Consider the following 21597-nt stretch of genomic DNA (forward strand, 5'->3'; position numbering starts at 1 on the left):
CCAGGAAAATATAGAGTAAATAGAAATTATATATCCTAGAGAAATTTTCTCACAATATTTATGTTCATTTTTATAACAGTTGAATGTGTATGACAAAATACGATCAGCTTTGAGGACAGCTATAGAAGTAGAATGGCCTTAAAATGATAGACACTATTTTAATGTCCTGTTTCAGTGTCTCGTTGAATATCTTGAAATATGTTTCTTCTACACTAAAACCCTAGGAGAGGCCCTATCCCCCTCCCCCCCCCCCCCCCAAAAAAAAAAAGCTTACATTGTATAAAGGTGTTTTTTTAAGATACTTTTCAGGTTTATGTCCTATGCATCATCATGATATCTAAGCTTTATTTTCAGCAAGATATTAATAAGAGGATTGTTATAAATTACCTCTGAATCTTCTCACTTTTCCTTTTTCTTGGAGGTTGTCATGTTTGGAGTTTTATGTCTAAGACTTCAAGCTTCAGATATCTCTAAAAGTTATTGGATTTCTTATGGTTTATTCTTAATACTAGTGGTTTTCAACCTATTTCAATTGACAGGTGGCTTACTTTTTTTTTTTTCTCAGAGGGGGGTACATATCAAAATATAGTCAGTTTTAGCATTATGATGATCAGACATCTGTTTCCTTTCAGGATTACCTGAGGAATAATTCACAGATCTGTCCAGGAGTCTGTGAATCACAGACTGAAAACCTTTTTTTTTTTTTTTAATTAATGCAAGACAGTTTTTATTGATGTTTCTCTAAAACACATTTTTTGCTGTAGTTTACTGGCAGATATAAGAAATTTTGCAAAAAACTGGGAACAGTGGGTTGTTTCTTCTTTGGAAAATCTACCAGAAATCCTGACAGATAAGAAATTGCCTATTGCACGAAGATTTGTTTCCTCCCTGAAACGGCAGACATCATTCTTACACCTAGCACAGGTAAAGAGAATAAGACTTATACATCAGAAAATTGACAATTACATTCAGTTCGTCTTGCTGGCTAGGAGATGTAGTGCCTCAAGTTTTAATCAATATTTCCATGAAAGACTTGCATCTTGTAGTTTTCAGCACGTAAGAAAGAAGAGGACAGAAATAGATCTTATCAAGACGTTCTGAACTTCAAAAGAAGTAGTAGAAAAGAGAGGAAAAAGAGGGGAAAGACCATGGTTATAGTGAATTACCATCATGGGAACTTTAGGCAATCATATGATAAAGTGGAATTTTTGGTATTTGTTCTAGTTCTAAATGGGAAAATATCACATAATCCTTCATGCCTAGCAAAGTTTCACTGTCTTGCCCATGATGTGAACTTACCTCTTTTGGAGTCTGACTGAAAGGAATGTAAGTGATAGGTAGCTGAGTGCTCCAATGCTAAGTTGGCAGGATACGAGTGTCTGCAATTGGGAGACACCTCCATAGGATGGTTTGTTAGATTGTAGAAAAGGAAACAGTACCTTTCTGGGAGCTTAAATGCTAGCAGCTTGGGCTTTTGAGAGTGCAGCCCTCATGAATAGCTGTAGATACACTATGTATTCACCTTGAGTTAGTTTTCTGTTGTATAAATAGTAAGACAGACTTGTGGGTGACATTGTGAAAATGAGCTGAAAGGAAGGCACATTAGAAGAGCATTAGAATTCTAATTGAAGAGAAACATTATCACATTTGACCTATAAAAAACAACCATGAAAAGACAGCTCGTGATTCTTCTCTGAGAATTCTTTCAGGCTTCTCAGCATTTTACCTTGTTTTCTCTTACAGATTGCTCGGCCAGCCCTGTTTGATCAGCACGTGGTGAATTCCATGGTGTCGGATATTGAAAAAGTTGATTTGAATAGTATTGGCTCTCAGGCACTCCTTGCAGTCTCAGGGAGCACAGATTCTGATGGGGAAGTCTACAGTGAATGTAAGTCCATGGTGATATATTTGTAACATTAAAAGAAATCTACTCTTTCATTCCTTGCCATGCTAGTCTACTTGGAGATGGACTGAGAAAAGGCACAGTGACACTGCATTTCCTGATCTAGCTCAGTGTTAACATTAGTTTAAGAAAACCAATTTTTTGCCCTAGTATGTCCTACAAAAATGGAAGCTTGCACTGGGAAGTCATCCGGGGTAGAAGATTTTAAACAGTTGTTGAAAAAATAATTTTCATGTCAGTTGCTAATTGTAACAAAATCCCTTTTGAAGTTTTGTCTTGATCATGTGGGGATATTAGCAGAGATTCTCGAAAAAAAGTCTCAAAAGTTGACAGTAATTATAGCTTAATTAAATGGATACTTGAGCTAGTTTACTTTTTTGGTTTTGTTTTTGGCTGAAAGTTGACCTTTAAAAAAACATACAATTATCTATAAACTGTAACAGCCATTTTCATAGACAAAATAGAATGGAGTAAAGTAAGAATTCTGAGGGTGTTATTTTTTTTACATGTTGCTATACATAGCTATTTTGGGGAAAAAAAAAAAGAATTAGCTGTCTTCTTTTTTGAAAATATAACTTTGTCATAGGAAGCATGATGATCAGAGTTTGGGGAGCTGAAAGAAGAGCAATAATAATGTGTCGTCTTCTAAGGACTGTTACATTGATCATAAAAGTTTGTTCTCTTAAATAATGGTTCACAATCCTATTCACATTTTAATTTGAGTAGTCCACTTCCTATTTCTTCTGTAATTGTTTTCTATTTTTCTCTTCTGCCACATCAGCTAAGAAAAGAAAAGGCAAAATAACCAGTCATACAGGCACTTTCTCCCAAATGGGAAGTAGGGAAGTTAACTTTACCTTATATTGTGAGAAATTTGTAAAACATAAGGGAAACCATAAGACAGTGTACACGTCAGCCACATCACAGATAAATCTGTTCTGCTAAACTTAGTAACAGATAAGTTTTCAAGGCTGAACCTAAAAATGCATGGGAAATAGCAGTGTTTTTTTTTCTTTTATCTTCTTGTAAAATTATACTGTATGACTGTAGTGTTAAAATAATTAAAATATGTATGTGTGATAGATGTGTGTCTCCTTACTTTGCTGAATAATTGCTCATTTCTTCACTGCTCTAATTCTTTGCCTTTCCTTTCCATGCTACAATATTGTCATATGGCTGGTGAGTGGCTTTTTCTCATGTTCAGAATAGCATGCAATGATATGTTCTCCTTTTTACGTGGTAGATGACTCTATTACAGTGTTCCAAGAACTGAAGGACCTTCTAAAGAAGAATGCCACTGTGGAATCATTTATTGAATGGTTGGATACTGTGGTTGAGCAAAGGGTTATCAAGGTACCTGTCAAATATTCTGCTTGACTCGAGACCAAATCCTACTCCCCTTATTCTTGATACAGTCCTTTAACTATGCAGTCCCACTAACTTCCTATGTGAGACTGTCATTTCTGCTTCTATATCCTCATTGTGACCAGGGTGTTCTTCACTTGGTGTGAAAGTGAAGATTATTGATTAATCATGTTGAGTGCTGTTGAAAAAACTAAGTCAGTGAAAAAACTATGTTTGTGAAAAAACTACCTATCTTAACTAAAACATGAAAGTCAGCACTGTCATAAGCTCTACACGGAAAAAAAATAACTTATCTGTGCATGCATGCAGAATCAGAGGGGTATTGCCCAGTGAATAAGGTGAGCCAAAGTCGTCCTTTAGAGAAGCAGACTTTTCCTTCGTATTATTCAGATGGTACTGCATGTGGTATAGGTTAGTGCAGCAGATGGATTCAAAAGTAGCTAACCTGCAGCAGGATTTGTACAGACTAAGATGAAAGATAGAGTTTTATAGCTTTATAAGGTGCCTAACTTGGTAATTGAGGCTTTTGGTGGGATTTTTTCCCTGATTTACAAGATGCTTTCTAATCACAAGTATTTTATATAGATGTAGTTATGAATGATCACACTATGGTTCAGAACAAAGTGAGTTCTCAATTATATCTCAAGGAAGAGATATTAACCCAATTTGAGACACTAATTAATGTAAATTAGCAGAAAGAAATGTTACACATGATATTGCTTACTACTAGCTCTAAAGACTGGTCTTCCCATAAGGTCCTGTTCTGTCTGGAAATGAAATGTTATCTTGTCTATCGTTTTAGGGACCACCTTGGTATGAATGGGTGCAAGAGGCAGAGGCAATGCAGTTAGCTTTGACTGGCTTGCAGAAGAGTTCTTCTGCCACTTACAGAAGTGGGCATGTCATTTTCCCTTTCTTCACCTGTTTTCCCAAATTTCAGTGGGACAGTCATATCTTCTTTCTTTCTAAAACAGTCTGATTTTACTACTATTTACTGTCATATGTTAGCAGGACAGTGAGGTGCTTTGGGTGCGTCAGGGCAACTAAACCCAACCAAGTCTTTACATGCACTTGCCTAGACACAAAACTCCCAGTGAAGCTGAGCAATCACAGCTTGCTTTAGAACTGAATGATTACAGTCTAGAATTGATTCCACAATTTTAAAACACAATTCTGAATAAACAGACCAGGCAGAAACATTGAAGTACTCTCCCATTCAGCATCCTCTATTTAGTACTGTAATTATTAAAGTTAACACATATGTTTCCTAGCATTGTTTTCCTGTATTTAGGGGTAAGAAATACCAGCAAGTCCTGAGTCTAGATCTATTAAGCGAGAGCTAATCATTTACAGAACATATAATCCTTCCATTGCTATCTGTGTAAAGTGTTGTTACTATAAAAACACAATAGCTTCTTTCTGCTTGCTGCTTGAGAAAGCAACAGGGCATACTATTACCACATGAACAAACCACAGCCAGAACAAAGTGACAGTATGAAGTGAGCAACTTTAAAAGCTTCAGTGTTACAATAGTAAACACACCAGTTTCTGAGAGAAAGTCTGGCAGGTATTATACAGATTATAATAAATTACAGAGACTAATTTGTGTTCCCTGTTTATGTGGAATAACATGGCACTAGAGGGCGATTTTTTGTTGTCATTGCTTTCTTTTTGCTCTGTATACCTGTATATTTACAGAACAATTTGCCGTCTTCAGTATTAGAATACAAGCTAATTTATATGTCTTCAGAGCACAGCCAGAACCCAAGTGGTAAACAGTTTGCTTCATCTAACATGGTCAGAGCTCTACTCTGTTTGCATTGTAAAGAGTGAATGCTGCTGTTTATCACTTTAGGACATGCGTTCTGAAAACAGTTTGATTCAGGCAGCTTGATCCACTCTACCACATTAGCCTGAGTCAAGGACTCCTTGAACTCTCAAGAATATTCAGTTCTCCTTTATCCTCTCCTGTGTGTAGAAAGCAAGTTAGCATACCTACAATATTTTACTACTTCTGTCTTTCAGGCAAGCAAGCAAAATGGGAGGTCATTAAAGAAGAGGGCTCAAGACTTTCTTCTAAAATGGAGTTTTTTCGGTGCTCGAGTGATGCATAACCTAACTCTAAACAACGCATCAAGTTTTGGTACCTGGACTTTGTAAAAACACTCATATTTTGTACATAAGTGCTGGCATTTATCTACCTTCCACTACTTCCTCAGCAGAGAAGCCTGTCATAGTCTAAAGATTCTTTGATCAAAGCCACAAATACTGTGTAATGTGCTTTTCAAACTAACATTTTACAGTAAATGGTACCAGTAACTTATTGGTGATCTGTGTCACATGTTCATTTTCTGAAGGTATTTTTCTCTTGAATTGCTGTTTGATACTGCTTTGCCATTTAAGAGCTAGAAGCTGTTTCTTTTGATATGCCACTGGAGCTGTAACTATGTATCTCAGTAGGAGACTGAAGATTTAAATTATTAGTTCTACATGTGGACCAGTTTGGGAAGGGTTTGTTTTCATAATAGCGCAATGAATTTGGTAGGTCGCTAGTGTTATTTAATTCTGGGTTCAGCAGACATTCAATTCAACAGTATCTGTGGTTTTAAAAATTAAGGTTCACAGGTCCATCTTTAGAAATGTTTGGTCTGGGGAATTCTCAGAATATTTTATAAAATAGAAAATGTTAGAGCAAATTAAATCCATTTTAAATCCAGTACATCATTTCTCAACTTGTCTTTGTAGTAGTAGGTACATCATTTTCTAAAATTCAGAGGCTATTTGAAATAGCAGTAAGGACAGACACATTTTTAATGTCATATATCCTTGAAATGAGGTCAAAGACTTCACCAGTTATTGTCTGGTTATTTAGCACAAGGCAAACAGAAATAGAGCGAAGGCATTCTAGCAGACTTCAGCCTTATCTAGCTCCACTGTGTGCCCTCTTCAAGAATAAAGCATGTCTCACTTTCATCAGTATTTTTCTTTGATGTAATTAGTGGTCAAATAGCCTACAGGACAGTAAACAATTGAGCTAGGTGGGCCAGTGCAAAGAGAGATTAGAGCTAGAAGTTAGGCACTATTCCTTGTTGGTCTTGCCAGGTCATTTAAAGTCCACAATTATTTGTTTGTTTCACCAGCTTCTTGTAGAGTGGTGAGAGATGGTCACAAAGATAACTCAGCTACTCTCTCTCTCTTTCTCCTCCAAAAGGTTCTTTTCATTTGGTCCGCATGCTACTAGATGAGTACATCCTGCTTGCCATGGAGACACAGTTCAACAATGACAAGGAACAAGAACTCCAGAATCTACTGGACAAATACATGAAGAATTTAGGTAACTAGACCTTGTTTCTTTTGAACGTGTTCCTGCATTTTTAGAATTTTGCATATTTGTTGAACTTTAAGCAAAAGCAGACTTACAGTCTTCTGAAGGTGTAGTTCTATGTGACATTGTCAAATCCACCTGAAAAGGCTGTGAACATTCACTCAGCAATTTATTCCCACTGTCAACCATGGTTCACTTAATAATGTTTTGTGGGAATGTGAATACACAGGATCACAGAAGTGATCTTGGATGCTTCAAACAGTTTTGTGGATGCAACTGAAGGACCACAATCTGCAGTGTGAAAAGAAGTAAAATTGCAGAGAGAGCAGGAATTCCCAATCCAGTTTTTCTGCCAAAGCTGAAATATGTAATTACACCTTGAACTAGGAATGTATTAAATGTTAACAAAATGTGAATGTGCCTGCAAGATTGGAACACAAGTTGGAACCCTACTTAGCATCTGACTGAAGTATTACTATATGGAAAAGAAATAAAAAGAGCTTAAAATAGTATCCTGTATATTTTCCAGCTACCAGGCTTCTTCAGAATTATACAGTTTGAAGACATATGCTCCAGGTCTTTTATAAGAAATGGATCAAATTCTGGTTCAAGTTAATCCCCAAAATGCAATGGAACTCCACTGGGCTCTGTTGAATTATTTTTGATTGACATTAACATCTGTAATCAGTTCTTAAGTCTTTGGTTGTTATTACTCTAAATCTGCACTTTGCTGCAAGAAACTTGCATAGAATTTATCTGAGAGTAGATGGATGCACTTTTTCTTTTGAATCATCCTTCAGGAAATGCCTTGTCCCATGTAGCAATTGCCTTCTCCTTGAACACTTAGGTGAAGTCCTTGAAACCATAGGTGAAGTTACGGTTTCCACTGGAAAATACCAAAAGTTCCACTGACTTTATCAGTAGTCTGCAGAAAACTGAAGAACAACCGAGTATAACAAATGCTTTTTTCTATATGTCTGTATGAAAACAGACAGACTTTCTGTCATTCTAAAACTCCCATTGTTGATTCTTCAGGCTGAAGTATCATGAGCCTTAATGTAATTTGCTTGACTTCATTGCTGACATTTATTACAAGGAAATAAATCTAATCCATGTCTTTACTATGATGACTTCAGTAAGGAACTGATAACACCATCAGCATCTGTTTTGTAGATCTGTGGTCACAGAATACAATTCAGACAGTTCGTCTGGGAAGATCAAGAGTAGAGCATATTTGTTTTCAACTGCATGCAAAAGATGGAGGCTTCGCTGGGTTTTAAAATAAGCAACCAAAGTCATGAACAGATCAGGCAGCTCATGTGCTGCCTATATACTAGTGTTGAATTTATGTGCAATGAGCACTCATAACAGCCACCAACAGTTTTCACTTACTCTTCCAGATGCAAGCAAAGCCACCTTTACTGCATCACCCAGCTCTTGCTTCCTAGCAAATCGTAACAAAGCTGCTCCTCTGACCAGTGACACTTCAGTCAAAAATGAGTGCCTAGCAGAGCAAACCTATGTGTCCTTGTCAGCTAGCCAGCCCAGCAGTGTACCTTCTGGTCTGAATCCCTTTGCCACAGGAGACAGTGAAAATATGCAGCTGACAGGTATGTATCTGTTCTCCTAGTCTCTCCTATTTGCTTGTTACTCTTTCAATCCACGGCATCACATTACTGCAAGAGTAAAAATGACCATATGTATTTATGAGGACCTCTGGTAAATAACATTTCGTAAGCTCATCTTCTGCGCTGATTCATGGAAGGGGACAACTGTAGAGCCCTGCCAGTAAGAGATCCTCTTGGTACAATGGTAAAAATACCCTACATGTCATGGCTTGATGAGGTTCTTGTGAGGCATGAACAAACAATAACATCTTGAGTGCACAAGGCTTGTATCTGCTGGAATTTCACACTGAATGTGGAAGCCTCCAATCTGGAAAATGAAATTGGGAAGTTTCCTAGCCCTAAACCATGAATTAAAGAACCAGCATTGTACAGGTGGGAGCCAATGCATATTGTCTGTAAAGGTTTCAGATGGTAACATGCACTTCACCAGTGTGTCTTAACACATTCCGTGTATTCAGCAGTACTGCAGTAGTAACACTATTGATGGCTAATGTTTATTATTCCAGGTCAGATGGAGCTGTCTGAAAGCACTGGTCACCTGATGACTCCACCCATTTCACCCGCCCTGGTCAGCCGAGGAAGTGTTATCAACCAGGGGCCAATGGCTGTGAGGCCTCCAAGTGTAGGCCCGGTGTTATCCACACATTCACAGTGCTCTTCCTACTCAGAACCCCTTTATCAGACTTTGTCGCAAACTAATCAGAATTACTATGGAAACAATTCCAATTACCAGGCTATGTTCAGAACTCAGGCCCATTCCACGCCGGGAGTTTACCACCACAGAGCAGAGCACAGCCGTTTCAATGCATTAAGTGAACAGCAGTTCTCCAGAGACTACTTCAACAACAGTTGTGCTGTATCTCCGTACAGTGCCAGATCTCCTTCCAGTTATGGTCCCTCATCCATGCCTCAGGACACTCACAGTATGCAGTTTCTGAATACTGGGAGCTTCAATTTCTTGAGCAACTCAGTGTCTACTTGTCCAGGAGCAACATATGCCCCTAATGCTTCCAACGGTATTAATATATACAAATATATTTTATTTTTCTCTTCTGTTTCTCTTTCTGTGCTGGAGTGAAAGAGTCTTTCTCTGCTTTTTCCTATGGAAGCTTGTTTTCTGCTCTTATTTATACCTTCCCGTTTTCCACTTCTCTGATGGCACACATAGATTGCAAAGCAGCTTAACAAGCTACTTCAGGATTTATTTTCCTCTGGGGAATCCTCAGTTGACCTCAGATGCCTCTATTGCACCTATGCCAATCTTCTTCTAGCACCACTGCTGTGTCTTTCACAATGGAAGCAAAACCAGGATTCCTTTGTGATTAGCAATCTCTTGAACAGTCCCCAGAACACCTACTCTGAAGCAGAGCAGGCATAAGATAACTTACCTTTGGGATCAGCATAGTGGGCCATTCTAGTCCTAGGTTCAAGATGGTGAAAGAGAAATGAATAAAAATTTGCATTAGCATTAACTTGAGACTTTGGCCCTAATATTTCCCATGCTTCAAGTGTAAAGTTGTTGCCACAATCTGCTTCAGAGATATAGTCAGCAAAAGGCCACCCTCTTCTGGAGGAAAGACACAATGGAAATATTGCTTATATATGAAGTTGTGTATGCTGTATCACCATGCAGAATTTCTTTCCATGTATATTTTCCTTGACTGTCAGCTTCAGAAGGGACCACTGAACTCCCTTCCATGAGTCCACATGACTGATATGAGTCCATATGGCATCTCTTCTGTCCTCTGATCACAGGCTACTCTTTAATTCTGAACTTAGAATGGAGCTGCAATTCTGTACTGAAGGCATGACTGAATTCCTAGGATTTTTTACACCCTTGTTACCTACCCCTCTTTTGGGTCAATCATTGCATGAGTTACTGATGTTATTAGGCTATATATGTACATAAATAACCTTATTCTTGAGGGATTCAGCCAATAATTACCTATTCCTTTCTTTTCAATAGTAATTTCGCTCCGCTCTTTTTTTTTTTTTTCAATCTCCTGTCAATAGGATATTATGGAAACAATATAAATTATCCAGAATCTCACAGACTTGGATCAATGGTTGATCAACATGTTTCTGTAATCAGCAGTGTAAGTAGCATTCGATCATTGCCATCATACAATGATATACATGATCCACTGAATATCTTGGATGACAGCGGAAGAAAACAAACAGGCTCATACTACACAGAGTCCCCACCTTCTATTGTCTGTCGGACTCCTATGCGTAAGTATATCCAGTACTGAAGAAGAGCTATGAACTGTTTGGCATCTTAACAAGTGCTGAGAGTTAAACTGTAGCTCACATATACTACATATAAGATGCAATATAGAGATGAAATAGCTAATACATCCACCTGGGATGTATCATAAGATATTGTTTCCTTAAAATTGCAAGGCAGTGGCTTTAATAACTCTTTGTTCCTGTTAAGAGGGCTGTGATATATTGTCCATGAGGATTGGAATGGCTGGCCTGAATTGCAGGAAAATCTATATTAGGAAATATTTTCTAACTGTTAAGTGAGCTAATAATGAACTGGGCTCCTCTAAGGGCTCTTTACGATCCTCGCTGTGAAGCAGATCAAATGAACCCTACGTCAGGGAAGTCTACATACATATTTCCTGTAGTATACTCCCTTCCTGTCCTATGCTTCAACAACTATGTGAATTAGGCAAACCTCCTACTGACAGTGAATTTTAGGTGAAATTACCTAATTTGGCATGTGCATCAAAAAAATGGTAGCTGAGTTTGCTTTTATATTCCCAAAAAGCTCACAAGTATTGCTTGGAAGATGTAAACTAGGGCACAGCCTGTTCGTTTCTCCACAAGGTTACCTCTTCCTACTACTTACCTGTTAAGCATGCACAGAAGATCAGTCATTACTTGAATTTTTAAGGCTCTGCAAGAATTCAATAGTCAGTTCTTTTAAGGATGTTAAGGAAGGGGAAAAAGCCAGCACCACGATGAAAGGATTGTGCCCACCAAGCGTCTCTTGTATTCTGTGTTGATATGTTCCAGATGGTGGCAGTGGTACCATCAGTGAACATGGACCTGAATGGTGCAAGATATGGAAAAATGTATATAGCAAATGTAAATAGCTTTGCACAGTTTTCATAGAAGATGGCTTATACTCAGGCTGTAATTGTCAGGCCTGGAGCAGGATTTTTAGCTGAGTTCACTGACATGAGGTTTTGACCTATACCCTGATGCTGTGAGGAGCCACTGAAGAAAAATTATAGAAGTATAAGTAAATTGAGTGAAGTATAAGACTGTTGAAATTTCAGTCCTTCAGATGATGCACCTGGTAGATAAGTGCTTCCATCAGATTAAATTGTACCGTGTTTTTTGTTAAATACAATAGATAGAAAACTTGCAATGATGATAACCTTTTTTCCCCACAGCTTCAAACATGCAAACCGCATCTTCTTCCCAGTGTATGTATGGAACATCTGGTCAGTTCCCTCCTCAGGAAAATCTGGAGTCTCATGGCCCACCAAGCAGAGAGATGGTATCATCTTTACCACCAATCAACACAGTCTTCATGGGAGCAGCTGCTGGGGGAACCTGAACTGGGACAGACATGTCAGTGCCTTAAGCGTACTTTCCAAATTCAGACATTAAGGCTATGATGGCAATCTTTTTATGCTGATGAATTAGAAAAGTATTATATATAGGTGTAGAGCCATTTTAGAGATATTAGCACCCCTCCACATGGAAAAGAAGCTATATTCAGATTGTGTCCTGCTTGTGAATAACTCAGGATTGGTTTCATTACAGCTTTTAAGTCAGAAATTCAGGGTGAGCATAAAGAACCAGTGATTCTTGAAAGCAAGACTAAGTTGTAAAGAAATGATTACATCTCTTCCTAATTTATTAAAAATGCTATTTTAGTCTTTCACTTATATCTTTTTATATAAAAATGTTTATTTAATGCCTGTGTTGCTCATTATTTATTAGGACCACAGAGTAACTGTTTACTTTCTCTTATTTGACAAATTGTCAAATGTATGTATCCTACCTCCTATGGAAATGTTTACAAGGTCAATTTTTACTGTTTTAAATGAAACTAAGCCAAATTCTTTTTTTTTTTTTTAACTGTGTTGTGCTTTGGAAAGTCAATTTCAAATGTCTAGTGCCTATTTGTGTAAGTGAAAGTCCTCAGGAAATAAATAAAACATATTGTGGGATATTTTTTTTTCTTTTAAAATGGACCACTTTCTCTTAAAATACAACCAACAAAACATGCAGGTATCATTAGCTAACTAATTTCAGTAGCCTGCTCCTGTAGCTGGTTAACTGAAACAAATGAAATAATGCCACAAAATGTCATGAGATTTTGATATTACTTGTGGTATGATCCCCAAATTTATACTGATGGAAATCCACAAAAAGATGTCCATCGGCTTTCATGGGTATAAGCTAATTGTGTGTATTCAGCCCCAAAGTAGTAAAGATGATCAAAAAATTTTGCAATCCTCCAGATCAGCTGTTTTAATTAAAAATATTTTACAAGTGCCATGATATTCTATATATAAATATTAATTCATGTATTTTTTGAAGAAGCCAGGTGAAGAATATTTACTTAATGATATTAAAGAGGACAGAGAAAAGAATACACTTATTTTATAAGCTTCTTGCTACACATTCATGAAACAACAGATGTCGTTTTATAATCAGATGGACCCAACATTAGATTTAAATTTGAATTTAAATGCAGTCTTCTGAATTGAGCCTATTTAATGTCCAAGTTCCTTCCATGTTTTCTGTAATGAAAAGTCTGACCACAGGGAAAAAAAAAAAAAAAAAAAGTAATAAAGAACATTGACAGGGTTAGCTCATGAATAATTCCTGATGTGACATATATGATGCAGAATTGAGACATCATAGTTCAGTAATAAAGATGAAGACTCCAGGGTCAGATTCAGGGTGAAGTCTTATGTTGCAACCAAAAATGCTATACTGATGCAGGAAAGTTTTGGTTTTAACAAAAATTCTCAATGGTATTTTGTGGTAATACAAGCAAATATTTATTGGGCATGGCTTTACAGCAAGTGTAGTAACTACTGCAAAATAGTTAATTCTGCATAATTATTCAGAACAGGATACATTTTCTCCTAACATTAGTCTTATAAATTCAGGATCTCCATCTAAACTGGTCAACACAGATTTCATCTGTTGTGAGTGCGGAGATCCCTCCCATTCCAAGTGGGATAAGATGGGGAAGGGAAGTAGAAAGGGAAGAGATATCCCTGTTCTGAACTACTTGGCTCCCTCTGCTGACAAATGGCATGGCCTATATAATTACTTTAAACTGGAAACTCCTAGATCATTGAATTTATGAGAGTAAATATGTATAATTTAGAGGAAGTAGGCAACCACTAGCAGACAGGGTTTTAGTCCATCAGGTCCTACATAAAAAGCACAGTTGGTGGCACAAAGTGACTCATATGTAATTTATATGCATCATTTTCTCTTTTTTTCATGTGAGCCATTTTGCATTGGGGATTTTTCTTTTTTGGGTGGGGCATAAACTACCTTATCTGCACTTTATCTGAGATAAGAAACAACAGCCTATCATTAAATGTGCTGATTCTCATGATGGCTGCAAAACTCAGAGTACCATGAAGTATCACACTGTTGTAAATTTCAGTTCATTATAAACAGTAAAGAGCAGGAAAAAAAAAATCTAATATTCAAATAGCCAGTTAAGCGGAATCTCTCTCAGAGTTGCATAACAAGGCAAAAACATGATAATTGTATCCAACAAAACCAAATGAGAAATGTCCTTCTCATGACCAGTTCAGTTGAATGTGTGGTTTGATGAATGGAGTAAGTTTTATCAGTGGAAAACACAATTGCTCACATTTTTTGGCGATACCCCATGGGAAGATTCTTACTTTTGGATGTGTGGCAGCATTACAGTAAATAACATAGGGAATTAATGGAGTGGCTACTTGGTGGTCTGCAATGCTCAGTTCAGTTACACTTTTGTATACGCATTACTATGTTGTTTCTAATATATGCATGCAAGGAAATCTGAGATTTAAAAAAAAAATGTAGATATTGAGCACAATCAGTGTCAAATGAATATTACTGAAAAGTGGATCTTTTTTTGGTGTTTGTTTGTTTTGCTTCTCCATGAGAAGGAAAGATACAAGTGAAATCCTTCTGATCTATTTGCCAATATCACTGAATTTGAACAGGTGCTAGAAAAGGCAAAATGGATGAACAAGTTAAACCTGCTGTCAGTTCTAAAGTAAAACAGATTTTTAATACAAATTAGATCAAGCATGAAGAAGCAATATTGGAGAAGAATCAATTGTCTTGTGTGGCATGATTCCGTGCCTAGCAGTGCAGCAGGAAAATTTACATAATTCATGCTGGAAGAAAAATGCAATTCTCGGAAGACAATTAGGACCATGAGAATTTTACTCTAGACTCACAATTAGCAAAAGACATTTTGCCTTTACCTTCAAATGTGTAGAGAAAGCACGGTGAAATTACTTGTAAAAAGGACAGAACTGCAAAGAAGTGGCACTGAACACTGGTTTGGCACAGTTGGTTCCTGATTTGGGCTCCACAACGAACCTGAGTGTCACATTGTCATCCCACATGCCAAATGTGTCTTACTGGGTAGGTCAGCACTCTGCCAGCTCCCTCCATCCCATAGTGAGTGCCTGTGGAGAGCAAGGGGGCCTGCTCTGCAGTGGGTTGAGGTGGAAAGAAGAAACTAAGTGGTAGGAGAAGAATCAATGATCAGGCAGAAAAACACTGGACTCAGTAGGAGCAAGAGAGTAACAATACGGGTTGTTAATGATGCACCTGTGGACAAAGAGGCACTGCTACATGCAGGGGGCCCCGCAGCACCAAATACTGCTGTGCATAAAGGGGCCATCACGCTACATCTAAAATCATTGAGGCTGCCTGCTGGAGATTAGATCTAGGTAATACAGGAGGCCTTACCTGACTTTGGTACCTGGGAAGAGATAACGTTTAATTTGGAGCTGTATGTAGCAGCTGTTTGTATGAATAGTTTTGGGCTAAGGTTTAATTGCAATCACTAATCAAGTGTTAGGGATAGGATTATATTTGGTATTAGCCTTAGGGTTGGAGCCTGGGCAAGGGTAGGCTGTATGAAATTGGCAGCCTGAAATACACCACAGGTCTAGCTTTAATGATGAACTCAGTTTGTTAAATTTAGGAATGGTTATATCTGGGCTTAGGGGCTGGGATTCACTCTACCATGTTGCATGAGCATGCATAATGCCTGAGCTTGGTTTATAGCTCTGGAGAGTGGGGCTTTTCCCTAATTCGGGAAAGTTTGCTGCTTTATTCTTAGGGATTTGGTCAGGGTGGAGCTTAAGTCTGAGTTAGTTTTGGCATTAGGGTTAACTGCAGGGGTTGGGTCAACATGAAGTTGAGACCATGAGTGAATATTAGATTTAGAAGCATCAAGCTCAGCTTAATGCTGCTGCTTACAGAGATTCACAAAATGTGCTTAGTTCTAAATGAAACAAAATACAGACCTAATCTATTAATATAGATTAATCTATTAACACAGATTAATATATTAGTCTATTAATATTGTAGTCAGAATTAAGATTTACTTGGTCAGGAACTGGTGAAAGTGCGTTACTTGTGCATTTATCAGGGGCTGTTGAACTCATATGAAACCTGTTGCCAGACCAGCTGATCTACATATGATTTTTTCAAGATCTAGTCTTAAAAGTAAACTTCAAGTTGAATTGAAGTTTACATATGGAGATTAAAGAAGATGGGCCCTTTAGGTTAAAGTCAGGTCTAGAAGTAACTTTCTAAGTGTGAATAATTTGATGTTCTAGCTGACGGAGACCATATTGTCAACCAGATGTCTGAGGCTGGCACAGGGGAATTTAAAGTCATGGCTGGGGTTCAGGCCAACATAAACCAATGAATCTGAACTAATTACGGATTTAAGATTAGATAGAGCCTTAAAATTAGTAAAAGCCATAGACACAGTCATTAGCTTCATCTAAGAGTTGGAATAAAAGGCTAGGCCTGGATCTGTAACAGTGTGAGCTAGGATCAATGTTAAGTCTAGGAGGCATTCCAGAAAAGAGAGAGAAGCTTCCGAAATGTGAGTCTTGGAGTAATTCCTAATGTTAGGACTGGACTTGTGACTAGCTTTACACTTAGATAGGCTTTAGTTTAGAGCTGGGGTTTAGGTTACCTTAACCTGGTAAACCCAAATTACGTGCAAGCCTGAAAGAAGTCATCAAGCCAGGGTAAGGGCCATTGTCAACGTGGTCATTTAGCTGTACATAACTGACAGGGTATAAGCTTAGGTATATGGTTAGGTTTTGGTTTAGGGTCTAATCTTTCTGAAGTCTGGATACAGGACAGACAATATTGACTAAGGAACTCAGTCTGTTCCTGGAGCTGGAAAGAGCTTTTAAATTAGTTTCAAGTCTATTTTACTTAAACATTCATAGAATCATAGAATCACAGAATGGCTTGAGTTGGAAGGGACCTTAAAGAGCACCTAGTTCCAACGCCCTGCCACATCAGGGACACCACCCATTAGATCAGGTTGGCCAAGGCCCCATCCAGCCTGGCCTTGAACACCTCCAGGGATGGGGCATCCACAGCTTCTCTGGGCAACCTGTGCCAGTGCCTCACTATACCTTCCAGTGAAGAATTTCTTCCTAATTTCTAACCTAAATCTACCCTCATGTAGTTTAAGACCATCCTCCCTTGTTCTATCATTATCTACCTGAGTAAAGAGTCCTTCTCCGTCCTTTTTATAAGCCTCCTTTAAGTATTGAAAGACCTCAGTGAGGTCTCCCCGGAGCCTTCTCTTCTCCAGGCTGGACATCCCCAGCTCTCCCAGCCTTTCTTCATAGGAGAGGGAAACGTTTCAAGGAACCACATAGGTATTTTAAGGGAAAAAGCTGAAACTAGATATAAGTTATTAGAGTCTATTAGAGTCTATTAGAGCTTTACTGAGATTTGGGGATATTGCTGCATGGGTCCACCTGGTTACATTATCCACACTTGTGTGCAAGATCTGTCATGAGTACAAATTGGAAATCTAATTGCACAGGCAGTCACAGAGTTTTGATTGTGGTAAGGGTATTAATAGGTTAATGTTGCAAACAGAGAAAAATGTGTGGATGTGTAAGTATAACATCAGGAACTGTAGATGGATGCAGAGGATAAAGTCAGAACAAGAAGAGAAGTTGATACCGTAAGGTGTGATAAGCAGCGTTCCTGGGGAGTTAAAGCAGAAGTCTGGAGAACAACAAAATTATTTTGGGTGTTTCTCAGAAGATGAGCATAACCATGAGGAATTATCTTGCAATAAATTATATGAATCTGAAAAACCAGAGGGAGAAAAATAATTTTCCAAGTTGCTCCTGAGCTCAACATCTTCCCTTCCTACACTATACTTAGAGGCATGCTCTATCTGTCTATCTCCAAGAGAGAACGAAGAGCTCTGCCCAGAGTCTCAATGCCAGCCATTCATGGAGACCAGAAATCACCCTCATGCTAAGGAAGTCAGAGAGCCACTCAGCCTCTTCACTGCTCCTACAAACATTTTTGGTCATGTGAGTTATGTTGAATGCTTCCTTCCTATGATATTTAGTACTTCTGGCATCCCAGATACATTAAATGTCCTTCAGCGTTTTCAGAGCAGCTCAGCACATTTCTAAAGAAAAACAGTGTGCTTTGGCACTTGGTTGAAAGATGCAGCTGGAGAATGGAAAAGAATTGGTGCCTGCAAAGTAGGACTTAAGAGTTTTACCCTGTTTCTCAATGGGGGCTTCAGGAAGGAGGACAACTGGTCACTGGCTGTCTTGGCATGTCTATGTGGACAGTAGCTGAAGATGCTCTGCTCGAAAAGAGGCACATTTTCCACACCTCAAGATGAAAATGATAGGTATAGGTAGGACTATAGGTATCTCTAGCCTCTAGAGAGATGCTGCAGCATTGCTAATGATTAGACCGCAGATAATCACCGTTACTGTGATGGTGAAAGACCAGGAAAGCAGGAGATCCTGCCACAAAGTATGCTTCTTCCATGGTCACCACACATTTGTAGCAATTACAAGGTTCAGCAGAATCAATTCTCACTGAACCTGTCAACAGAGACATGAGCAGGGAAAGCAGGGGAAAAGCAGGGCTGGGATCCGAAAGGGAGGGAGGCAGGACATTGTGCCCATTTCATAATTAGTAACACCAGATACCATTTCTCCATATTTTGGGTTCTTCATTATTTGCACAGTTTTCTTCCCATTTAACAATGCTGCATGTAGCAATGGTTACACAATTGGAAACACGTAGAAGATTATATTAGCAGTTGAACTAGGAAAATCTACTTCCCTTCCTTTTGGCTTAGTTGATTATTATCCTTGATCAAATAAAGGGCCACATGTTCATACTGCCTTTGTGCCCTGGTTGCTACAGTAGAAAAAGACATACAGTGAAATTCTACATTTAGAGTTTGATATTATTCATCTTTTTTATTCTTGTCATATTTAATTCTTGTATCATTCAGTTTTTTTCAGAAGATGACTTTTTAATGTCAGCTGTTTCTCATCAAGATACATGGAAATCACTCAAAATTTAATTAATTAAAATAATGTGTTTTAGAATATCCACACTACAGTAAAAATACCAAGTATATAACACAAGGGTGAACAATAAACAGCCCTTGCTTTGTCTCTAATAGGGTCTTTTCTTCTTCAGTTTGATCAGCCTTCAGATCTAGCTCCAGTGTCCAGCATCCTCTAACAGCATCTTTACTTAGACTCTACACTTTTTTTTCACAAGTAGGTGTGCCAGCCACTGCCTGATAAACTGAATCTGTCCTTCTCTACAGCCAGTGAGTTTCTGACAGCCCCCATCCTTCACTACTTGGTAACTACATTAATTGTAGAGATTACATGGCCAACCTACTGGCATGCTTAAGATAGCAGCTATCCAGCTTCTGGCTCTTGAAAAAAGAGCTGAGGAACTACGTTTGGTGCCCCAGATGTAACAGTTCTCTTTCAATTCCATTTCTGAAGCTACCAACATACTCATTATTAGAATTGATAGCATGGGTAATTTTAAAAGAATTTTAGAATATAGGAAGTTACCTATACTAAGATCACGGAGTTTGCTCACTTGGAAGAAAATCAGATCTCTGGTCTTCTCAATGTAAAGTTTACACGAAGTGGAACAGTGTCAGCAGAAGAAACTAAAGATACATCTGTACTGTCAGATAGGTTTGCCTCTCTGCTTTGCAGAGTGGCCTTTTTCTCTTCATTTTATAGCCCATCCTGTATAACTGCTGGAGCACATCCAGGCTTCACCCCAAAGCCAAGCAGTTCCCTCAGCAGGAAAGTGGTAAAAAAAGTTCATCCACTCCAGGGGCTACATCTGCTCTATATTAATGATGTTAACCAGAATTTGCTCTCCAGCCTTTTAGTTTTCCAAGGATATCCTCACAGGTCTCCTGCTCTCTTCCAGGAGTCGGGAATGAGGTGCACACTATTTCTGCCAGCAATCCTGGACCACTTGGACATGAGCAAAGCTGAACTATGTAGGCCTGGAGCTGTGGTTCTCTTTCTTCTGCTTCCCAGGCGGGTATTTGTCCCTGAATAGTGCTTTTGCTCAGCAAATCCTTCTGCTTAGCACTTGTTGTTCACACAGATTCTTACAGTTTTGACTCATAGGATTTCCATGTGAAACCCAAGCCTGTCCATGCATCATATGGGGACTTTAGACCCTTCAGTTGATGTTGAGAAGTCTGGCTGGCAACAGGACATGTGGTAGTAATGCAGTAGGGTACATGAAAATTTTTATTCCCTTCATGGCTGTGGGCCCTGGGAAGTCTCAGTGCAGTCGGAGAGATGTATGTGAGATGTTTGGCTACCTGCGTGGGCCATACTGTGAGCCCCAGCCCCAGGCTGGCTGCAGCCCTACAACAACCCAACCAATAAGTGTAACGCCAACCTCAAAGACATACAGAGCCGTTCGGCCAGGCAGACTGAACTGAGCATCACACAGCATCTGAGCTGAAACTGGATCATGTCCAGACAGTGTGCGCTGGAGAAGGTGTGTTTTATCCACATCTGGCTACATGTTGCGTGTCCTGGAGGCTAAACTGGAAGGTGACAAGAAAGATAAGGAGAAAAGTGCCCAAACATTTTTGAATATAGACTTTGGAGTCTGACTTTATTAACACTGAGGGGTGTGAAGAGCTTTTGCTACATGTGAGGATTTAATCCTTAATCCTATAAGTAATAGAAGATACCTACTAAAAATATCTGTGTGTCTAATTTAAAGAAAACATTTCTACAGTTAGCCTTATCTATCCATCTTTAAAGAAACAGATCTTTGCCCTTTCAAGGCTGAGCATAGCAACATATTAAAAAATGTTAAAAAAAACAACAACATGCGACTGTAGGTTCAAAGCCTAAAAATGCTAGCTTTGGTTCTTTCAGCTTAGTGACAATTAAAACAGTAACTTAAGGCTTCTACATCTGCATTTAGTTTCTCAATTAAGCAAACAGTTTTCCTAAGGTGTTGCACACTCAGCAGTTCCTGCTTACTGGCATTAATGAAATGAATTTACCAGACAAGGACATGTTGAGGAGCCACAGAGATACAAACAAAATTCACAGAATGGGGGTGGGTAGCTCGTGCTGTCTTTGCTTCATGTCGCTAGCCTACAGCAGCATTGGTTAAAACACTGCCTTTTTTCACAATTACAGCATGGTACAAGGGTCCTTGTTTAGAAAAGGATATAAATAGAAACATGCCCTCTCTTTACAAGGGGAAAAGAAATTGGTGAAACCCAGTATCATCAATTCCAGTCTTGTTAGGGCACACATAAAGGATGTTAAAATGGCTTGTAAGGAGACATAGCCAGTGGAGAACTCGCAGTGGTTACTGATGTCTCATGGGATTAAATGAGACAGAATTTCTCACATACCTAAAATCCTGCTGCATTGGCCGGTTTTCTTTCAGCTGCAGGAACTCTGAAGAAATTTCCCTGAGGAAGTTTTACAAAGCGAGTTGGTGTGTCTGGCCATGTAAGACACACCAAAGGGTGGCCTGCCCTCTATCTGCACCTGCAAATGAATTCCTAGTACGTCTGTACTGCTTAACAGCAAAAATCAGCCTCTCTTGAGCACTGTTTTATCTGCTGTCCTCCAGAAGAGCTTCAGAAGCTATAAAGCCAAACAAACTTGGGCTGAGATCAAAGCATAGGACGATACAACATGTGTGGCTGCCATGATACGTGGGAGAACAATTGGATCTGATATTCAGGTATGTAGGGTGTTTGCTGTCTGATTTAGCACTTTCATCTGTTCTGGCAGAAAATTCTTCTTTGTTTGGCA

The 21597-nt window shown here is 38.7% G+C and overlaps 1 protein-coding gene across 5 annotated transcripts in view; it reads left to right on the forward strand.

Annotated features, from left to right (window-relative positions):
- RFX6 (regulatory factor X6) overlaps positions 1–14601 on the forward strand; it is a 42081-nt gene extending 27480 nt beyond the window's left edge. For 3 of the 5 annotated variants that reach the window (XM_083828991.1, XM_083828989.1, XM_083828992.1), the window contains 9 exons: positions 765–924; positions 1744–1888; positions 3147–3256; positions 5294–5411; positions 6480–6602; positions 7994–8203; positions 8728–9237; positions 10235–10453; positions 11629–14599. In XM_083828991.1, the coding sequence (XP_083685117.1) occupies positions 765–924; positions 1744–1888; positions 3147–3256; positions 5294–5411; positions 6480–6602; positions 7994–8203; positions 8728–9237; positions 10235–10453; positions 11629–11795 (1762 nt within the window). In that variant the 3' untranslated portion in view covers positions 11796–14599. Of the gene's footprint in view, positions 1–764; positions 925–1743; positions 1889–3146; positions 3257–5293; positions 5412–6479; positions 6603–7993; positions 8204–8727; positions 9238–10234; positions 10454–11628 lie in introns of all 5 variants that reach the window. The other 2 variants (XM_083828990.1, XM_083828993.1) reach the window with 2 other exon arrangements.
- Positions 14602–21597: the final 6996 nt, after the last annotated feature.

The sequence above is a fragment of the Anser anser genome (assembly GCF_964211835.1).
Source record: "Anser anser genome assembly, chromosome: 3".
Lineage (NCBI taxonomy): Eukaryota > Metazoa > Chordata > Aves > Anseriformes > Anatidae > Anser > Anser anser.